Here is a 17,119-nt window from a genome sequence, read left to right as displayed (position 1 = left end):
TAATTGAAAAAAAAACAAAAAAAAACTTTTAAAAAAAGCGCCCGGGGAAAAAAAAAACCTCACTGAATCTAGCACTACATGTGTTAGAACTATTTTGCTCCACACTGACAGGTGCCCTTACCCCTAGCATTCTTCCTCTCGGCCTCTCCACGTAACACAGCTATGCCACTTTAGCTTTACACCAGTAACTAATACTAATTAAGCAGTAGCCTCTTTGTAGCTGTTCCCCACTGTAGAGATGGGGAAAAGGAAAAAGTTGCCTGTGCCTGCCTTCTGTTGGACCAAGATACAAGCAATGCTGACAATATTTTCCTTAAACAATAACAGAATACATTGGAGCTTGGAAACAAAGGGTGGGGAAAGTCAGAGCCTCCTAAGGGGAGTAGGGGAGGAGAAATATAGAAGGATTTGGCTTCCCACAACAGTTCTCACACCTCTAAAAATACACAAGGCTGCCTCACTCTTCTGTAGCTGCCCAACACTTAACATACACTACAGATGAGATATACAGCACCTGGCTACCTTAACACCTTTGTCAGCTCATTACCAAATATCTAATGCAACCAAGTGTTTTTATTTCACTTTTGCTGCTGTTAAAAGGTAGGCCATCAGGGGATGATCCTCTCCAAGGCACTGCTTTTTATCCTATGGCCTCCTTTGAATACCATTTCAGATGAGTTTGACAAGTGTATTTTATAAAGAAGGTGTCTCTGGAGTAAAAAATGAGAGCCAGTCAGCAGTGAGGCTGCACAGATGTCTTTAAATATTCTTTAATATCAGAATCTTTACAGTTGACACTCATCTGTTATGCTGAAAGTCCTCAAACACATTCATAGATCACATATTGAGATAGACATTATTGAAATGCTAGTTTGTCCCTGCAACGTGACAAAGCTTGTTGAAGTGAGGCATTAATGGAAGATGTGAAAATAAATGACTAATCTTAGATGGGCAACGTATGTTGATCGAGTTTGGAAACTGCCCTGAGCACACCCAGATCTATTAAAATACTTTCCTGACACAGCCTTGAGTTAATCCCTGAGAGTGAGCCTACAGCTGGCATCATCTAGCAAAGGCAAAAGTTCAGTACCAACAAAGAAGAAAGAGCAAATAATCAATACAACTTTCTCAGACCACCTGTGGTTCCCTTTTTGGTTTCTTCTTCAAGCAGCAATGATATCAAGATTCATGCAGTTTAAAAAATTGTAACAACAAAGCTAAAGGGTCCTTAGCATCTCTGAAGTAATTTTTAACCACTGTAACTCACTCTCTTTAAAGATGCAGACCACTTATTTTTTCTTTTAAATAAAACTGAAAATACTGCAAATGGTATATACAAAGAATCTGTTTGACAACTTAAATACCCGTACTATCTGCAAATGACCTACTTTCTTTGTAGTTGCCCAGCACATAACAATCACTGTATATGAGACAGCAGCTGCCTTGCAACCAGTCAGCTCACTACCAAAGAAATGGCTATGTCTAACTGCACTGAGATAAACTTATGTCAAAATAACAAATAACGTGTATTTCTAGCTTGTCACCAAGCACATTTAACATATTTTGCAACACTCTTTACTACTCACATGTATATACTACTGTAATGGGTGAAGAAGCAAACTGTATATGAGACAGCAGCTGCCTTGCAACCAGTCAGCTCACTACCAAAGAAATGGCTATGTCTAACTGCACTGAGATAAACTTATGTCAAAATAACAAATAACGTGTATTTCTAGCTTGTCACCAAGCACATTTAACATATTTTGCAACACTCTTTACTACTCACATGTATATACTACCGTAATGGGTGAAGAAGCAGTTACCTACTATCTAACAATGTCTACCCTAATTCAGTCTCCCACTCTATCCATGTGACCATGTCACTCTCCTTTGGCAATGTACGTATTCAAAATAGCAAAGGAGAGAACCTGTGTGCCAGACCTCAAGGCCTTTCTACATGTGACAAAAGCACCTACTGATCCAGATTTCACTAAAGTCTAGCGTGACTTGGGATATGCATCTCTCATTTTGGAAATGTAGGACACTCAAATTTTACCCCAAATCCAAGTAAGCACATGCTTGTTCATCATAAAGCGGGCTACTTCCGTGGGTTCTGTCTGGCCTGAAAGAAAGCATTGGTTTTAATTGCATGAGAGGGAAGCAGACAACAGGTGAGAAGGACAGAACTTGTCTGTAGAAATTCAAACGTTTGCAGACATCAACATCTGAATGAGTGCCTAGACTACCCTAATAGGGGCGGCAAAAAAAAGTAATTCCACTGCATTGAAAAGATGGACATCTAAAACAAATCAGGTGTTTCACACTGTAGAAGTGTCTATTTTCCTCTAGCCAGCACAGAATCTAGATGACTAGCTGAGGCATAGATGTCATCACCATAGATATAAAAAAAAAAAAAGGGTTAGGGTAATTCTCGCCTTGCATATAGGCCATTTGTGAAATCCCAGTCACTCAAATCACTGGCAATCTTGCAACAACTTTAATAGCATCACGGTTTTAGCTCACATAGGTTACCTAGTTTAGATTTTGCTTTTTTGATTATGCACCCTAATAAAGAGCATAAATCAATGCAAATACCTTTTAGAATCTTCAGCAGCATGTCGACTTGCATTTAAATCTTGCATTATTACATCTGCAGAGGAGACGTATGATAACACTGAAATAATGCCACACAAGTAAAGCTTCGTAAACAAACCTGTGGATCGTGAGAACTGTTAATCATCTAGAAATTCAATCTACAAACAAAATTAATAAAGTAGAGTTTAGACTTGGTTCTACAGCATCTTTAATACAAAGTGTAGTCTACAGTAAGTTACACTGGGTGGGTGGGGTGGTGGAAGGGGGTGGAGACCTACATCACTCACTTTTTAATTAGGAAAAACAAACCCAACCCAACCCAACCCCCCAACATCTACAGTTCCGTGAAACAAGCTCTCCATTTCCATTTTTAGTTACACCTTTGTTTCCCATACTTGTGATTTCAGATGTTTACAAATAGCTAGAAATACTCTCATAAAGCAATCTACTTTGCATTTCATCATGAAAGATTGAACAGTATGTTGGGGAGACATTCATTACTGTAGTAAATTAAATTCCTCATGTTAAGAACAGTTCATAGTTTACATTAATAAATGATAACTGATCAATAAGAACATCTTTAAATGCTCATAATACTTGGAATAATCTAAAGATAATTGTGGTTATATCAAGATTTGTCTTGGATAAGATATTCATTCCAATTAAACCTACAATAACAAGCTTTAAAATAAGAAAGGACCTGATCTAAAGACTTAAAGTAATAAACGTACTTAATTAATGTGCTGCCTTTAACCTTACATCTCTTGTTTCAGGCCAAAAATCAATGATTTTTTGGCTATAATGAGTCCTAGTCTTGGAAAATCTTAAAAAATAATGGAAATATTCAAGTGTGTGATTAGAAGCAAGCACGTGCTTAAGTATTTTGCTGAATAATGGTAATATGCAATAGATGGGAGCTCAATGTCTACAGCTACATCTAGAAGAGTTGGCAATTCACATAGAAAAATGTCATTGGCTATAGACTCCCACATTCATTCACAATAGGAAAGAATGACGAGTATCTTGCTTTAAAAAGCAAAAGAGAAAAACTATTTTTTCTTTGCTTATTACTTCTTAATCTACACACAGATCCTCAGGACAATAAAGGCTCATCTCTAATAAAGCAATTAGCATTGTTATAACCGTTGATGTACAGTGTAATGTTTCTGCTTATGCAGCTGTCAATTAGATAAATACTTAAGACAGAAGAAATAAAACCTCTAAAAAATGTTGGTTGTTCATTGCATTGTCATAAAAGCAGAGTGTTTGTTAGTTGGTGGTTTAAAAAAAAAAAAACAAAAAACAAACCACCAACAAAACAACACAAGTAACTGCCACAACATCAAAGAGAGGTTTTCATGCTCATGTCTTTTAGGGAGTGATTAAGTCTTTTGCTGTGGGTTTATATATTTCAGTTTCCATGCATTCACATACAGTCTCCAGAAGAATGCAAAATCACTTTAATAAATGTTCTCTTCACTATTCACTCTGTATTCCAATAGCACTTGTCATACCTGGAAATCCTTCTGTCTAATATTTACCCAGTTCTTCTCTTCTCTAAACTGACAAGCCAGTTCACATTTTCTGGATTACAAAAACCTGAATGTTTACATTTTATTACAGTTATTAACATCTCTTTGGAATCTAAGTAACGTTTCCCTAGAGGATCTTGTTTGTAGACTTACACAAAAGCTTTGTAGTCAAATGACTCCGAGAGCTTTAACATGCATACTTCACCCAGGATATGACAGTTGTATGAAGTTTAATATATGCTATTGTCAGTGCCAAGTTAGAAACTGGAAGAAAGCTATACTCTGTGCTCTTGGTTTCTTTCATCACTCTTGAGAATGATTTCTCTACTTTATTAGAAAACATAGATCATTGAAGCTTAATGCAAATAGGCAGCAAATGTGCTACATATCCATATAGAACACAAACCACAGCATATTGTCTCACAATATAATTTCTAAGTGTAATATAATAGCTAATCAATGAACTCAGCATTTTTTATTACTGTAAAGTCATGGCTTCTCTACATAGTGCTATGATTTCTTTCATTGAATGTGAATTACATTAATATCACTGTTACTTGCATAACCAAGTAAGATGTCTAGACTATGTGAGCAGATAACACAAACACACCACAATCATGGGCACGATTTCTTCACCGCTGTAGTTTAAATTACCTTTACAATCTCTTGTCTAATGATATAAGTAGATGGAAACCATATGTCATTCCAGGCTATCTTCTGTGCTTAAGTGTTAAATGCTCAATACTACACGCAGAAAGGCTTTTTGTTACCTTGACTGTTGAAAGGTATAATTCTCACTGCTTTGAAAATGTTAGTGCTGTTTATGTTATCCATGTCTAGTATTCCAGAAAGAATGAACTTGTTTATGATCCGCTCAGTGTTCATGTAAAGTTCCAGATTTGTTAGGTATAAAATGAAGCACTGCTAATAGCAGCATTTAACCTCTGTGATACCCATATTAGTCACACAAAAGTGAAAGGAATAGTTTGCCTGAAACTAGAAAGCATCCCATTTATGGATGTAGCAATATACTAGATGCCATGCACTATATAATAAGAATGAGGATTGCACACAAGATTTTCCTTAATACGGAAGTAGCTGCCTAATCAGGAAGACTGCAACAAAAAGTGGGATTAAGCATTGTCATCCTGTTAACCAACAGATCACAGCACCAAGAAATCTGATCCTGCTGTCTTGATTACGTTATTTTATACTGTACCAATCAACCAAAGTCCAGAGCAATCATGAAGTCATCAGTTTGTATTTTCCAAAAAGCTGGATAGAACAGTTACATATAAGGGCCTCCCTCAAGTCAATGTAGTCAGTAGTAAGGAATATAGGGTTGTCTTGTACAAACACATTTCTTGGGGATGTTGGATACTTCTAATTTGTGGTTTGTTGGGGTTTTTTTTTGGGTTTTTGGTTTTTGGTGGGTTTTTTGGGGGGGGGTTGGTTTTGTGTTTTTTTTTTTTTGTTTTTTTTTTTTTTTTTTTAACCTCAGGTTATTTTTTTCATCAAATTTTTTTTTTTTGCAATTAGGGGGGGGGGTTTTTTTTTTTTTTTTTTTTTTTTTTTTTTTTTTTTTTTATTACACTCAGTGTACTTTTATCAGTCAAGTATGTTTCTGCTTGCAATACATTTATCGATAACTGAAAAAATCCCCACCAAACCCAAACAACTCAGAACTTCAAGAGAGTCAGTTTTTCCCCCATTAAGACTTCTTAATTGCTTCCTGACATTTGATATAATAAGCAGAAGCATCTGTCCACCCCATCTGTACACAAGTATGGCATATGAGGTCCAATACACAGCTTGTAAAGAAATGCTGTTTTCACCACAATAAACAGAGACAAGAGTTCCTCCAGATGAGCTTATCTTTCTTCCCCCGAGAGCAGAAGCATAGCAAAGCTAGCCAACAAAATTAGATACTTGGGTTGTATAAACAGTGCCTTAGATTAAATTTCTTTTAGCTCATCCTCAAGAAAATCCAGCTCTGAGGTGATGTGTGTAAGCAGATACCAATTAGCCTTTTGTAAGATTGTTTAAGTCTGTGCAGCCTACACTCCTACTTTTTAGTATGCAAAAGTCAAACAGTTCATATTCACTTTGGAGTAAAAGCAACTTCATCACACCATAGAGCAAAGTGATAGCTAGTCTCTTCTTTTCCCTCTCCTTGTTCTACACGTGTGTAACAAAACACCAAGTCTTATAAATCCCCAAAAGACTGATGCCTCCAACTTAAAGAGAAAAATCATTTCACTGCAACTGGACTTCAAGATGTAGCAAAGTGTGTGATGTGGGAACAGAAACATATTCAAGTAGTCTGTTTTCCCAAACAAAACTAATAGCTGTTATTGTGATTTTGAATATGCACACTGACCTCCCAATCTAAATCACATCTTTGTTAATGTTGCTTAATAATATGAAATAGCAAGTATTTGCCTCAGCTTCTTTAAATAAACTAGCTAACAAAAAGCAGTTCATCCTGATGTGTCACTATGATAAAAAGTAGCAACAGAAAGCATCAGTGTTTGTCACTTTTACAGCCTACAGCTCTGATTAAAAAAAAAAGTAGTCACTTGTCTTGAATTTGCAGAATGTATGCGTAGATTGTGGACTCACTACTGTTTGCACAATAGCCTAACTTAATCTGCAGATGGCCAGTGTTTTAATAGGTTAACCTTTTTTTTGTTGTTGTTATTATTTTAAATAGTTTACATGATAGAAGTATGACCATTTGTAGCAGTGGAACAAGGTATTTCACTTTTATATCACTGATCCACACAGACCAGACAACAAAGTTTTCAGCTATTTCCAGATTCAGATCTAACACTTGGTCCCAGGCAGTAAAGCAGTTTTACTTACTTTACAGTGCTCAGTTAAAACCTCTTCCCAGCATCTTTTTTTCCTTAAAACTGACAGGATCAGCTTTTGATTTGCATCAAGTGAATCACTTCTCCCTTTGTTCCACTGTGGCAGCATATCTGCAGCTCTATTACTTTTTCAGATCCTATATCAAAAGGAGTGTATGAAATACAGCTCTTCATCAGTCTCCTTACTGAAGATCAAATTTCAGTTGCATAATAAACAATGACTCTGCATGACATAATGGAGCCTTCATGCATGATATGGCTAAAATGAAAAAAAAAAAAAAAGAGACATGATTATCTGCCCTTGTCTGGACATAGAGGAAATTTGCCTCAGAAAATAAGGAAATTGGATAAATAATCCAAAAATCAATGGAAAAAAGTTTTCAAAAGATTTAAAAGTCAAAACAATATCTTTTTAATCCTTAAGATGATTTCTAGTTAACATACGGAACTTTTACAATAATAGCTCCTGTCCTGTGCAGAAAGTCAGACTACATGAGGGGATCACAACAGTCCATTTTGGATGGCATATCACTGGAATATTAACAATATCAACATTTGGTTTTATGCAGCATTTAAAGGCTTTTGAAGCAGAAAAACAGAACTGCTTTCAGCCTGGAAGGTTTTAATAAAAGTTCCCCAGCTTCAAAATCAATGGCTATTTTAACTCCTCAATTAATATCTGTAACCATAGAAAGTTTATGTACACAGTACTTAAGTTGCAGGACATGTAGGAATTTGCTGCTTATACCACCTTCAAATTTTTAGGTACTCAAACTCCTTAATCAGCAACTACAGTAATGTATCCCAGGAGTCAGTATGAATTGACAAATAATTTTGATAAACACATAAACAACATATAGCATGCTAACAATTTTAATATCACCCAGCTGCTTAAAATTCTACATACTCTTAGGTCTAACATCACTTTAGTCCATCATTCACTTGTTTCCTAAAAAGATCTAGTAAAAAGCTAGAAGGTTTTTTTTGTTCTTACTGGTTCTATGTGAAAAAAACATATGCAGCCCAACATTAATCTTTTCTTCATTTCTAATAGCTGCCTAGCTACCCTCGCTTCAGCCATTTAGCAATCCTGTTATGAAACAGCTGCTATTAGTGAAAGTCGTCCAAACTGGCAGCATTCACAGACCACTGGGAATACAGAGCATTTTAAGGAGATGTTTCTACAACTCACAGTCAATACCCTCTGATGCATTTCACTTAGTTTTTTCAAGACCCTACCTTAAAGCCTCCTATCAGGATTATACTTCTAAAGCCTCAGTATCAGAATGTCTGGCTTTTCTCTGGATTTTCCCATGGAGAACTTCCTGTTCCTCTAGACCAATCCACCCTTCTTAAAACATTTTTTTCCAGTCTTTTATTGCTGCTGAATCTGATTCAAAAGGGGCCCATCTGCTCCAGCTACATCATCAGGAGAGTTCTGCACTTTCACACAGCTGCTGAGGTTTCTGTCCCCATGCAGAAGCTGGAATTGCTCCACCCACCCCCTTTGCACAGAAATGATGTAAAGGAACTGATGGATCCAAAAAACTTGTGCGATCATTTCTATACTGACTGTATTTCTATAATGTAAACTCTCCTTTTCCCACATTTTGCGGGGTCTTAATTTGTTCCCTTAATAAAATGCACCGTAAGACTTGAGAGCACAATTTTCCAATGGAAAGAAAAAAAAAAAAAAAAATCCTATCAAATACACTAATCTTACTATAAATTCCATGAAGCAGTTCAAAAAGCCTGGAGGGGTGATTGTTTCTATTAAATTCTATCAACTGCTGGAGCAGTTTCTTCAGGACTTTTAACATTTCCTTAGAATTTAAGTGACTTAACCTTCATTAAATTCTGTAAAGACTGAAAAGCAACTACCTGCAAGTATGCTTTAGAAGATCACACATAACATAAACCAAATTGAAAATTACATTTAACAGTATGCATGCTATTGTTAACCCGTAACATGCTCTGAAAATGGATTCTTTCTGACAACTTAGATGCACCAGCTTGACCTGAATGCAAGTAGACTGTGTATTCCAAATACCTATGACCACCTGACTCCTGCTACTCATTCAAGGCTATTTTCAGGGCATAGAAACTTACAAAAGTATTTGCATCTCTGCTCTGCCAGAGTCTCTTGTCCAGGTAAAGTTTAAAAATAAACTCAGTTTTGAGCCACAGAAACCCTTGCAGGAAGTTCTTTGGTTATGAACATTTCTTTTTCATAAATGAGGTTAAGTAAAATAAGATCAATTTGAATTGAGTAAAAGAATGCACAAAGGTTCTGGATTGTTTTAGTTAAGATACAATGGAACTATAAAATTCAGTTTAAATGGCACAGCTTTCTACCCGCATATGAACACTAGCCATAGGAATCAGCTGGACTTGCTAACAGTTCTTAAATTCAATTTCTGGGCAGAAGCTGGCAAGGTGTTTACAGTGGAAGTTATTTACTATGGAACGTGTTTTTTCTACCCATTCACAGTTGATTTTGGGGGCAAGTTGTGTCTCATCTCTTCATGCAGCATTAAGACAAAGTCTTTTCTTTGCACACAGTACTTCTTTACAGTATCTGTGAAGGGCAAAAGTGAAGAATTTCTTTTTATTGATAACAAATATGGAATTTTCACAGTCACAGAAATGAATTACAACTGAATAGTAGTCATCGGTTTCCTTACCAGATGTAATGCATGCATTTTAGCTCACTTGACCTTGGCAAACCTCAAAGATTAATCATTACTAACAAAGAAACAAAAGAATTATATTATAAACGTATTTTAACAGAACAAAAATAAAGCTTAAGTGAGTGTACCTTGAATTCATATTTTACCTATAATAATTCACACAAACTAATACAAATGAAATTACTGAAACACACTTGAAATCAAGTTTGGGCAATTTGTTCAGTTGAGAATGAGGCTCATTAAATGTTGATATACTGAGCACTGCGATGGCGTTGATGTGAAAATGTGTTCTATAATCTCACATATTAAACAACAATAATAATAAGTCTTCATCAAGTTCAGGGTGTAAAAATAATTTATTAGCTTTTGCTCATAAAAAAATTGGCTACTATTCTTGATTTTTTTGTTTTTAAACAGCAGCAAACAGTCAAAAAGGTGACAACTGAGAAGTGTTCAATAAAAAAATAAGGCAAGCAGAGTGGAAGTTCGTTCTTTAAAAATCAATGCTGTAGCATTACAGAAGCAAGGGTAGCAGAAAAAAATAAACAGGAACTTAGTAAAACATGACAATCACCAAGTTACTTCTATGCTATCTCATCACTTCAGCCAAGGAAGCGTTGTTAAAGCAGTATGCAATTAAACTTTTATTTCAAAAATATCAAGAGTTAATAAAAATTTAAAGGCCTCCCTTTGGGGGGGGTGGGGGGGTGAAATATGCCATAGTGATGGAAATTCTATATTCTATTGTTTTAAGTTTGTAAAACATCATAGAATACTGAAACCAAAAGCTTGCAAGACAACAAGCCTTGACTCTACTCTTTTTGATCAGTGATCCGCTGTAAGCAGAGTTTCATGTAGGAATTTTTATTGCGTATTTCTATTACTGCATCTCTGACAAGCTCAATGAACATTTGAGGCCAGAGCTTCTGCAACGACTCGTTTTTCATATTGATGTCAGCTGCTTCTTTCACTAAGTTCTCGACGTATGTCTGGCAAAATGTTTTTCTTTCCTTGATTTCCTGCATGGGAGAACCATTACACATTATATAAGGCAAAGAAAGAAAAGGTTAAACAAGAGCAAACCCAAAGAACAACCACAAATTTAATGAATTAAAGAACATAGTGATTAGCAGGCAAAGAGGCCATTGCACAATTTTTCCTGTTGGTCTGAAGTTGCATGGCCCAGGGTCTAAGTCAAGCTTTTATGAGTGTGGCCACAGAATCTTACTGTATTCATAATATTCCTATTATATTAATTAATTTATCTGAAATCCACTTTTAAGTAGTCATATAAATATCTTTTAACAGCATTACAATTTTTGTTGCTTTCTGGCATAGCAGTGAAAATTTTTAGAAATTATTAAGCACCAGACCACTTGCCTTCCTTCTCTCCGTTCCCTTCCCAGCTTTTCATGATTACAGTACAACAGTTGGAAAGTATATGTTTATCTACCTGCCTTAACAAGAACTAAGCATATTGTCACAAAAAAATATGCTAGTATGCATCCTTTCCACAGGTTCCCTGATGGACTCTGGCAAGTGCATGGTTCCTAACATGTACTACATTAGATACTGAAGTAACCTGAACCTTTAAAAAAAAAATTGAAAAAAAAATTGCACTTTGTGCAATTACTAGCTCCGCATTTTAGTCACTCAAACTGTATTAATCCCTGTTTCTGCAGAGTTTCTATAAAATGCCATAATAAGTTTGAACAATAAGTTATACTGGTGCTAAATATCTAACCAGTTTGATTTATGGCACTGTTAAAAATGTTAGGTCATGCTTCAGGCCATCAAAACAGCAGTTTTCTTAAATGAGTGATAAAGCAGAGAAAATACTTTCCAGCTGTTTCATCTAAAAAACCAAATTACTAATCAATGACTCAGACTGTCATCTTTAGCAATAAACTTATTCGATCACATTTATTATGTTAGTTGACTGCTGATGGGGAACTGGAATCAGTCCTTTTTGCCTATCTTACTGTTCACTCTTGTGAAATCCTGTAACATCTGCTACCACATACATAACGCTATAACAAAGGACAAGGTGTGAATTGCTGCAGTGAGAAGCGAAAACATATATATTTAATGGACTGTACAAATACCCAACTTATTCTATTATAGTGCTTGTTCCATGGACAAGAGGAATGGCTCACTGTCTTACTCTATGCCATTCAAAGTTTTAAGAGCTACTATCACAGTTTTTGAAACTAAAATGTTTTCTTAATTTAATCTCTTCACACATGCAGTCACTGTCTCTTTTTTATGCTATGGATCTGAGATAACAAAACCACAATGCAATAACTGAATTCAGTGTGTACTGAAATTTATTTAAATTTCTTGCACTAGAGGATTTATATATTTCCACATAATCAAAAAGCAAATAACGGGACAAACGTGGGAAGCAGGGTGCATACAGCTAGAACTCACACTGATTGCTCAGAAACGCGATAGTGGCTGAAAGAAGCATATTCTTCCTGAGAACAATTTCCCTCTGCCCAAGCAAAAGAGTTAGCAGATCAGAAACACAAACTAAAACAAGCATGGCTGATGCGCTTGTCTGAAACAAGCCAGCTTGCAATTTTATTAATAATTAAACCTAATACATTTCCTATATATTTATTTTCCTGTAGCTCATTTAAAAGCTAGGAAACAGCTCTTTATTACTACAGCCTGCACTATCTCAAATCTTGTCTGAAGGTGTTCTTCACCAATTCATTTTGGGATATACTTTCTGACTTTCTAATTCCATTAGAAAATCCTAACATGTGCAATATTCATTTTTCTTTGTGAAAAAGTGTGCTTACTCCTTGTATTTTACTAATGCAGGTACATTTCATTACAAATGTAAGGCTTGTAGGTAAGAATGTATTTTTGAGACTGTGGCACTATTCAGGAACCACTTCACTAAAGACAGAAACTGACCATTATCCAGTATTCTGGCAAAGATCAGTTAGATGAAATGTTTGATCATACATGTAAATATGGTAAGCAGTGATATTTTAAAACCACCATTCTCAATAGCACAACGGAAACTTGATATATAGACAAATTCCATGAGTAGTAGTCTAAGGTTATATAACAGAGGATGAAAGTATTTTGTAATGATATACTTACCTCAAGCTTTTCCATATGAAAGTCCTTTGTCATGTAATTCAATGTTGCTCGAGCTGTGCTTTCTCCTCCATTTCTTCTGTTATCACTACCTTCCTCACTTCCAATCCCAGATTTCTTTCCCTTTCCCTCCAGCAGACAATGGAATTGCTTCCTCCTGTGAAAAGATGAGAGAGAGATTTACAGTTTTAATTATTGGAAACTTTTTTTTTAAGTGCAGATGTTTCTAGTGAGGGTGGTTTTTTTTTTCTTTTCTCCCTTTGAACATGTACTTTATGAGCTTTCAAGTTTATTGCATCCTTAAGTTACTCAAAATACAGATGACTCTAGATACTCCTCCGTTAATTTGCTGCTATACAATTGACTTTTTGACATATATCACATTGCATCTCCTAAATAGGAAGTCTTGCAGCTTAAACTCTTAAGTACATCTCTACAGAAGACTAAAAATAGTCTTTTTAAGCACCTTTTTTCTCACAGCACCAACTCTTAAATCTGTTAACTGTTATAGTCACCCACTATAAAATACCCACTATAAAGTCAGTCTTCATCGTGAAATTCCATAAATCTTCACCAATACCAGTACAATTGGAGAATTAAACAAGCAGTGCATTTGTGTGCATGTGCCTTTTAATCTTACTCAGCAAACTTCATACAACTTCTATGAAAACCTCTGTCTACATGAATCAGGAGATGCTAATATTTCTGCAATAAGCAGAGAACCTATCTTCTGTAAGTTGTTGTCTGTAAAATTTTTATCTTTTTACCTAGAAAGAATTTATCATGACAGTGCGCAAAAGAATTAAACAATACATTCTGGACAAATTCCAGTTCTGTTCATTGTATTTTACCTAGATTCTCCAAATAATGAAAGCATGCGATAATGTGGCAGCTCAGAAGATGCTACATATGCCAGGATGCCAAAGAGCCTTTCTGCCATTACAATATCATTTTCAGTAACCTGTGAGGGAAGGGGGAGAAGGGGAAGAAAAATGTTAAGTTTCAAAATTGGCACATTCATATTTCATTACATATGTACATTGAGAATTAACTGAAATTTGTTATACAGAACACTGCATACAGATCTGTTCCAGGCATATCTTCAAAATGTAGATTTGCTTTTACTGGCACTTTAAATGTACGTTAAAAGAAACCAAATGAGGTACTTGCGCTTTTATTTCCTGTAATTCTGGAAACTTTAATGTATACACATGCTACCCTGTGCTTCATGATATTCTTCATGAAATGAGGAATTTTATAACGATTTTTTACATCAAGTATCTGAAGGCCAGACATATTAAGTCTGCTCCATATTGCATGCACTTACAGAAGGTCTACTGGAAAATTTTTGATCAAGTTATGCTGCAGAAATGAAAAGATTCTGGGCACCCACATGTGAAAAGATAAGTTACGGTCTCTCTTGTTTTGGCAGCATCATAGCGAAGACTTTATAGAAAGAGAGGCTTTAGAGAAGAAAAAAAGGGGGTGGAAAAAGAAGAGTACTATTTTCTCTGCATTTTTCAACCCCCGAAGTGTTCCTCCATTATACTTCTCTAAATGTCATCCATACTCTTCTGTCAACATTAAGTTACAGATGTCTCTTTAAACTAATTTTCAATGGTTGAAAAATTTTCAGGATTAATTTTACACTTTTCAGTTTTGTATAAAGAAGGTGGAAGGGGGTTATTTTTTGGTGGTTGCTGTTATTGGTTTTTGTTTGTCTTGGCTCATAACCTCTGGAGACCATGGCCTGTGTTTCTCCTGCCCTGATGGCCAGACTATGAACTGACTTCAACTGCCAAAAGTTTGCTGGCACAGTTTCTAGACTCCTGGCTTTCCACGGAGTGCAGAAGGAATCTTTATGATCATCTAAATCTGACCTGGATAACACAGGACAATGAAACTCACTCAATGACTTCTTAACTTCTGGAGCAAATTTAATTTCCGTTCATCTTATATTTTTGGAAAGCAAGCCATTATTAAATAAACTTCAATACTCACAATATTTACTAAGTACTTACAGACAATTTTTGTGTTCTGTATTATTCAAATGTGTGATTAAAATGGAATTTTGATCCAAATTAACATAATTTTATTATATTCTTGCTTAATGTTTATAGACTATACAACCTACCCTTGCCTAAAGTATACTGCAACAGCATAATACAGGGAGAAATTCACCAGAGAAAACATAGGTCAGGAAATAAGAAATGTAAAGTCAATTCCATTTTCAGTGTTTAGATTTGCTCATTTTCACTTAAAATTAAATAAGTTTTAGTAGCTTAAGAGTAGATGACCCTGCTAAACAGTCTGTTCACAGAAACAAGGTCTAAAACAAAGAGCATGGAAGGCAGCTAGGGAAACAAAGACCATTGCAGTCACAAATGTCTGCTGGAGAAATAAAATAAATAAATTAAAATCACTTAAGAGAAGCATAAGGACCAGGTCAACAGACAGCCATGCTGAATACACTCTCCAGTTCACAGAAACTCATGCTCTCTATCTTACTCCAGTACATTGTTTGCTCCATTAATTACAAAAAGATTATAACAATATCACATAAATGTAAGTCTATTACGCCTGCTTCTTGCCAAGTACAGGAAACAGGCACCGATGCAGTAAATGTGATGCATCTGTTATATTGTATGCCATACCACTTGGAGTAAAGCATTTTGTAAAGTTTAGTAACTTCAAACCTTGACAACTCTTAATTAATCTGAGATTACTATCACTGGGAAAGACTTCAAATAGTGTATCTCAATGAAGAGAATTTGCTTCTTCACAGTTAGTAAATGTAACAGTTTGACAAGGGAACAAAATCATTGTTAGGGAGAGACTAACGCTCAGCTTCTAGCCTGGAACATAACTGGAATCAAAAGGGGAGATTGGGGAGAAAATAAAATCTTCCTTATACTTTTTTTTTTTCTTTTAAAGTTTAAAAGTGCTAGAGTTATGCAATTTATTTAGTTAATTCAGTTAGTATATATTGCTTTTACTCCCCAGCTATATGTACCTCAGAGCTGGCAACACGATAGTCTTCACAAACGTTGCACAACAAGTGATAATCAGAATAGCAGAATATACGCATTTCCCTTTCTGTCATCTGAATCTATTATTTAGGGCTGATCTAAGGTCTGAGAGCACGCTTCAGGGGTTTGTATTCTTTACATTGAAACAGGATTTTCTATTATTGATTTTAAAAGAAAAGGTAATATATATCTGCAAAGCTGAGTACCATGACTTCTGCTGCAGACTAATGAAAAACAGCTATCAGAGTTCATCTCTTGCTTGCTTGGCTATGACACTCTTCAAATGATTAATGACACTAGGAAAAAATTTCTGTGTGTACATCTTCATATAGTCTGGTCTGGCTGAAAAAGTTTGTTGAGGACAAAAAGTGTTCTTCAGTCATACATATTTAAGATTTGATATATGTCCTACATAAAAAGCATGCCGTGCTACATGTAAACCCATTTACTAAATTCATCCCCAAGCAGTACTGAATTCAAAGTTTTCCTTCAAAGACTGAATTTGCTGACCTTGAGATCGTAACAAAAAGTCTACTTAAATTGTTGTGTTATTTTCTTTTTTTCTTTCTTTCTCCATGAAGACCAAACAGGTAAGAGTTATCTTCTGTTTTCTTTTAATCTGAATCACTATTTTCTTCCCTTTTTTTTTTTTTTAATATATCAACTTTGAATAGCATGTTTTGTAAAGTACTAAATTCAAGGTTATTTTAAAGTTCTTGTGGGATTACTATCTTTTTTTTTTTTTCCTTTTCAAGATACTGTGCTGTTGGAGTGAGTCATATTTCCGTTCATCCTTCATCTTTTCTCATCCTTTCTCTAATAGTTTTTCAGGTAAGCTCTTTAACCCACTCCTGCTCTTCTGTGCAACTTTTAGAGAACTAAAACCAAGTAAACCACAACATTCATGCTACGGTTGTATCAGATAACAAGTAAAATATCTAATCCAAAACATATGATGATGATGACCAAATTAAACCACCAGATCTAAACACTAAAGCTATGTATTATTTTTGCTCTAATTAACTTCCATAACACCACTTAAACTTATTTAGCATTTAAAATTGAACATACATTCAAACATTGTGTTGCATCATAACTATTCTGGCTCCCTTTATGATCAAAGCCCAAGTATAAAATAACCATTTTATATGCTTGAATAAATTTACTTTCAATTGATGTAAAGAGGAACGCAAACTACAAAGAATAGCAATATTAGTGTCCTAACTTCCTATTTATTTAAACATAAAACACACACCCACAAAAAACCCCCACACTAACGATCTTGT

The 17,119-nt window shown here is 35.3% G+C and overlaps 1 protein-coding gene across 1 annotated transcript in view; it reads right to left on the bottom strand.

Annotated features, from left to right (window-relative positions):
* Positions 1-10,079: 10,079 nt before the first annotated feature.
* Positions 10,080-17,119, bottom strand: part of LRRC49 (leucine rich repeat containing 49) — a 53,803-nt gene continuing 46,763 nt past the window's right edge. Inside the window, exons 13-15 of the mRNA XM_019472373.1 lie at positions 13,656-13,765; positions 12,808-12,961; positions 10,080-10,709 (exon numbers count right to left, since the gene is read on the bottom strand). Of these exons, the coding sequence (XP_019327918.1) occupies positions 10,503-10,709; positions 12,808-12,961; positions 13,656-13,765 (471 nt within the window). The 3' untranslated portion in view covers positions 10,080-10,502. The remainder of the gene's footprint in view (positions 10,710-12,807; positions 12,962-13,655; positions 13,766-17,119) is intronic.

The sequence above is a fragment of the Aptenodytes forsteri genome, unplaced genomic scaffold (assembly GCF_000699145.1).
Source record: "Aptenodytes forsteri isolate BGI_AS27 unplaced genomic scaffold, ASM69914v1 Scaffold83, whole genome shotgun sequence".
Classification (NCBI taxonomy): Eukaryota; Metazoa; Chordata; class Aves; order Sphenisciformes; family Spheniscidae; genus Aptenodytes; species Aptenodytes forsteri.
The sequence above is the reverse complement of the archived record's forward strand: the minus strand, read 5'-3'. Positions and strand labels throughout refer to the sequence as shown.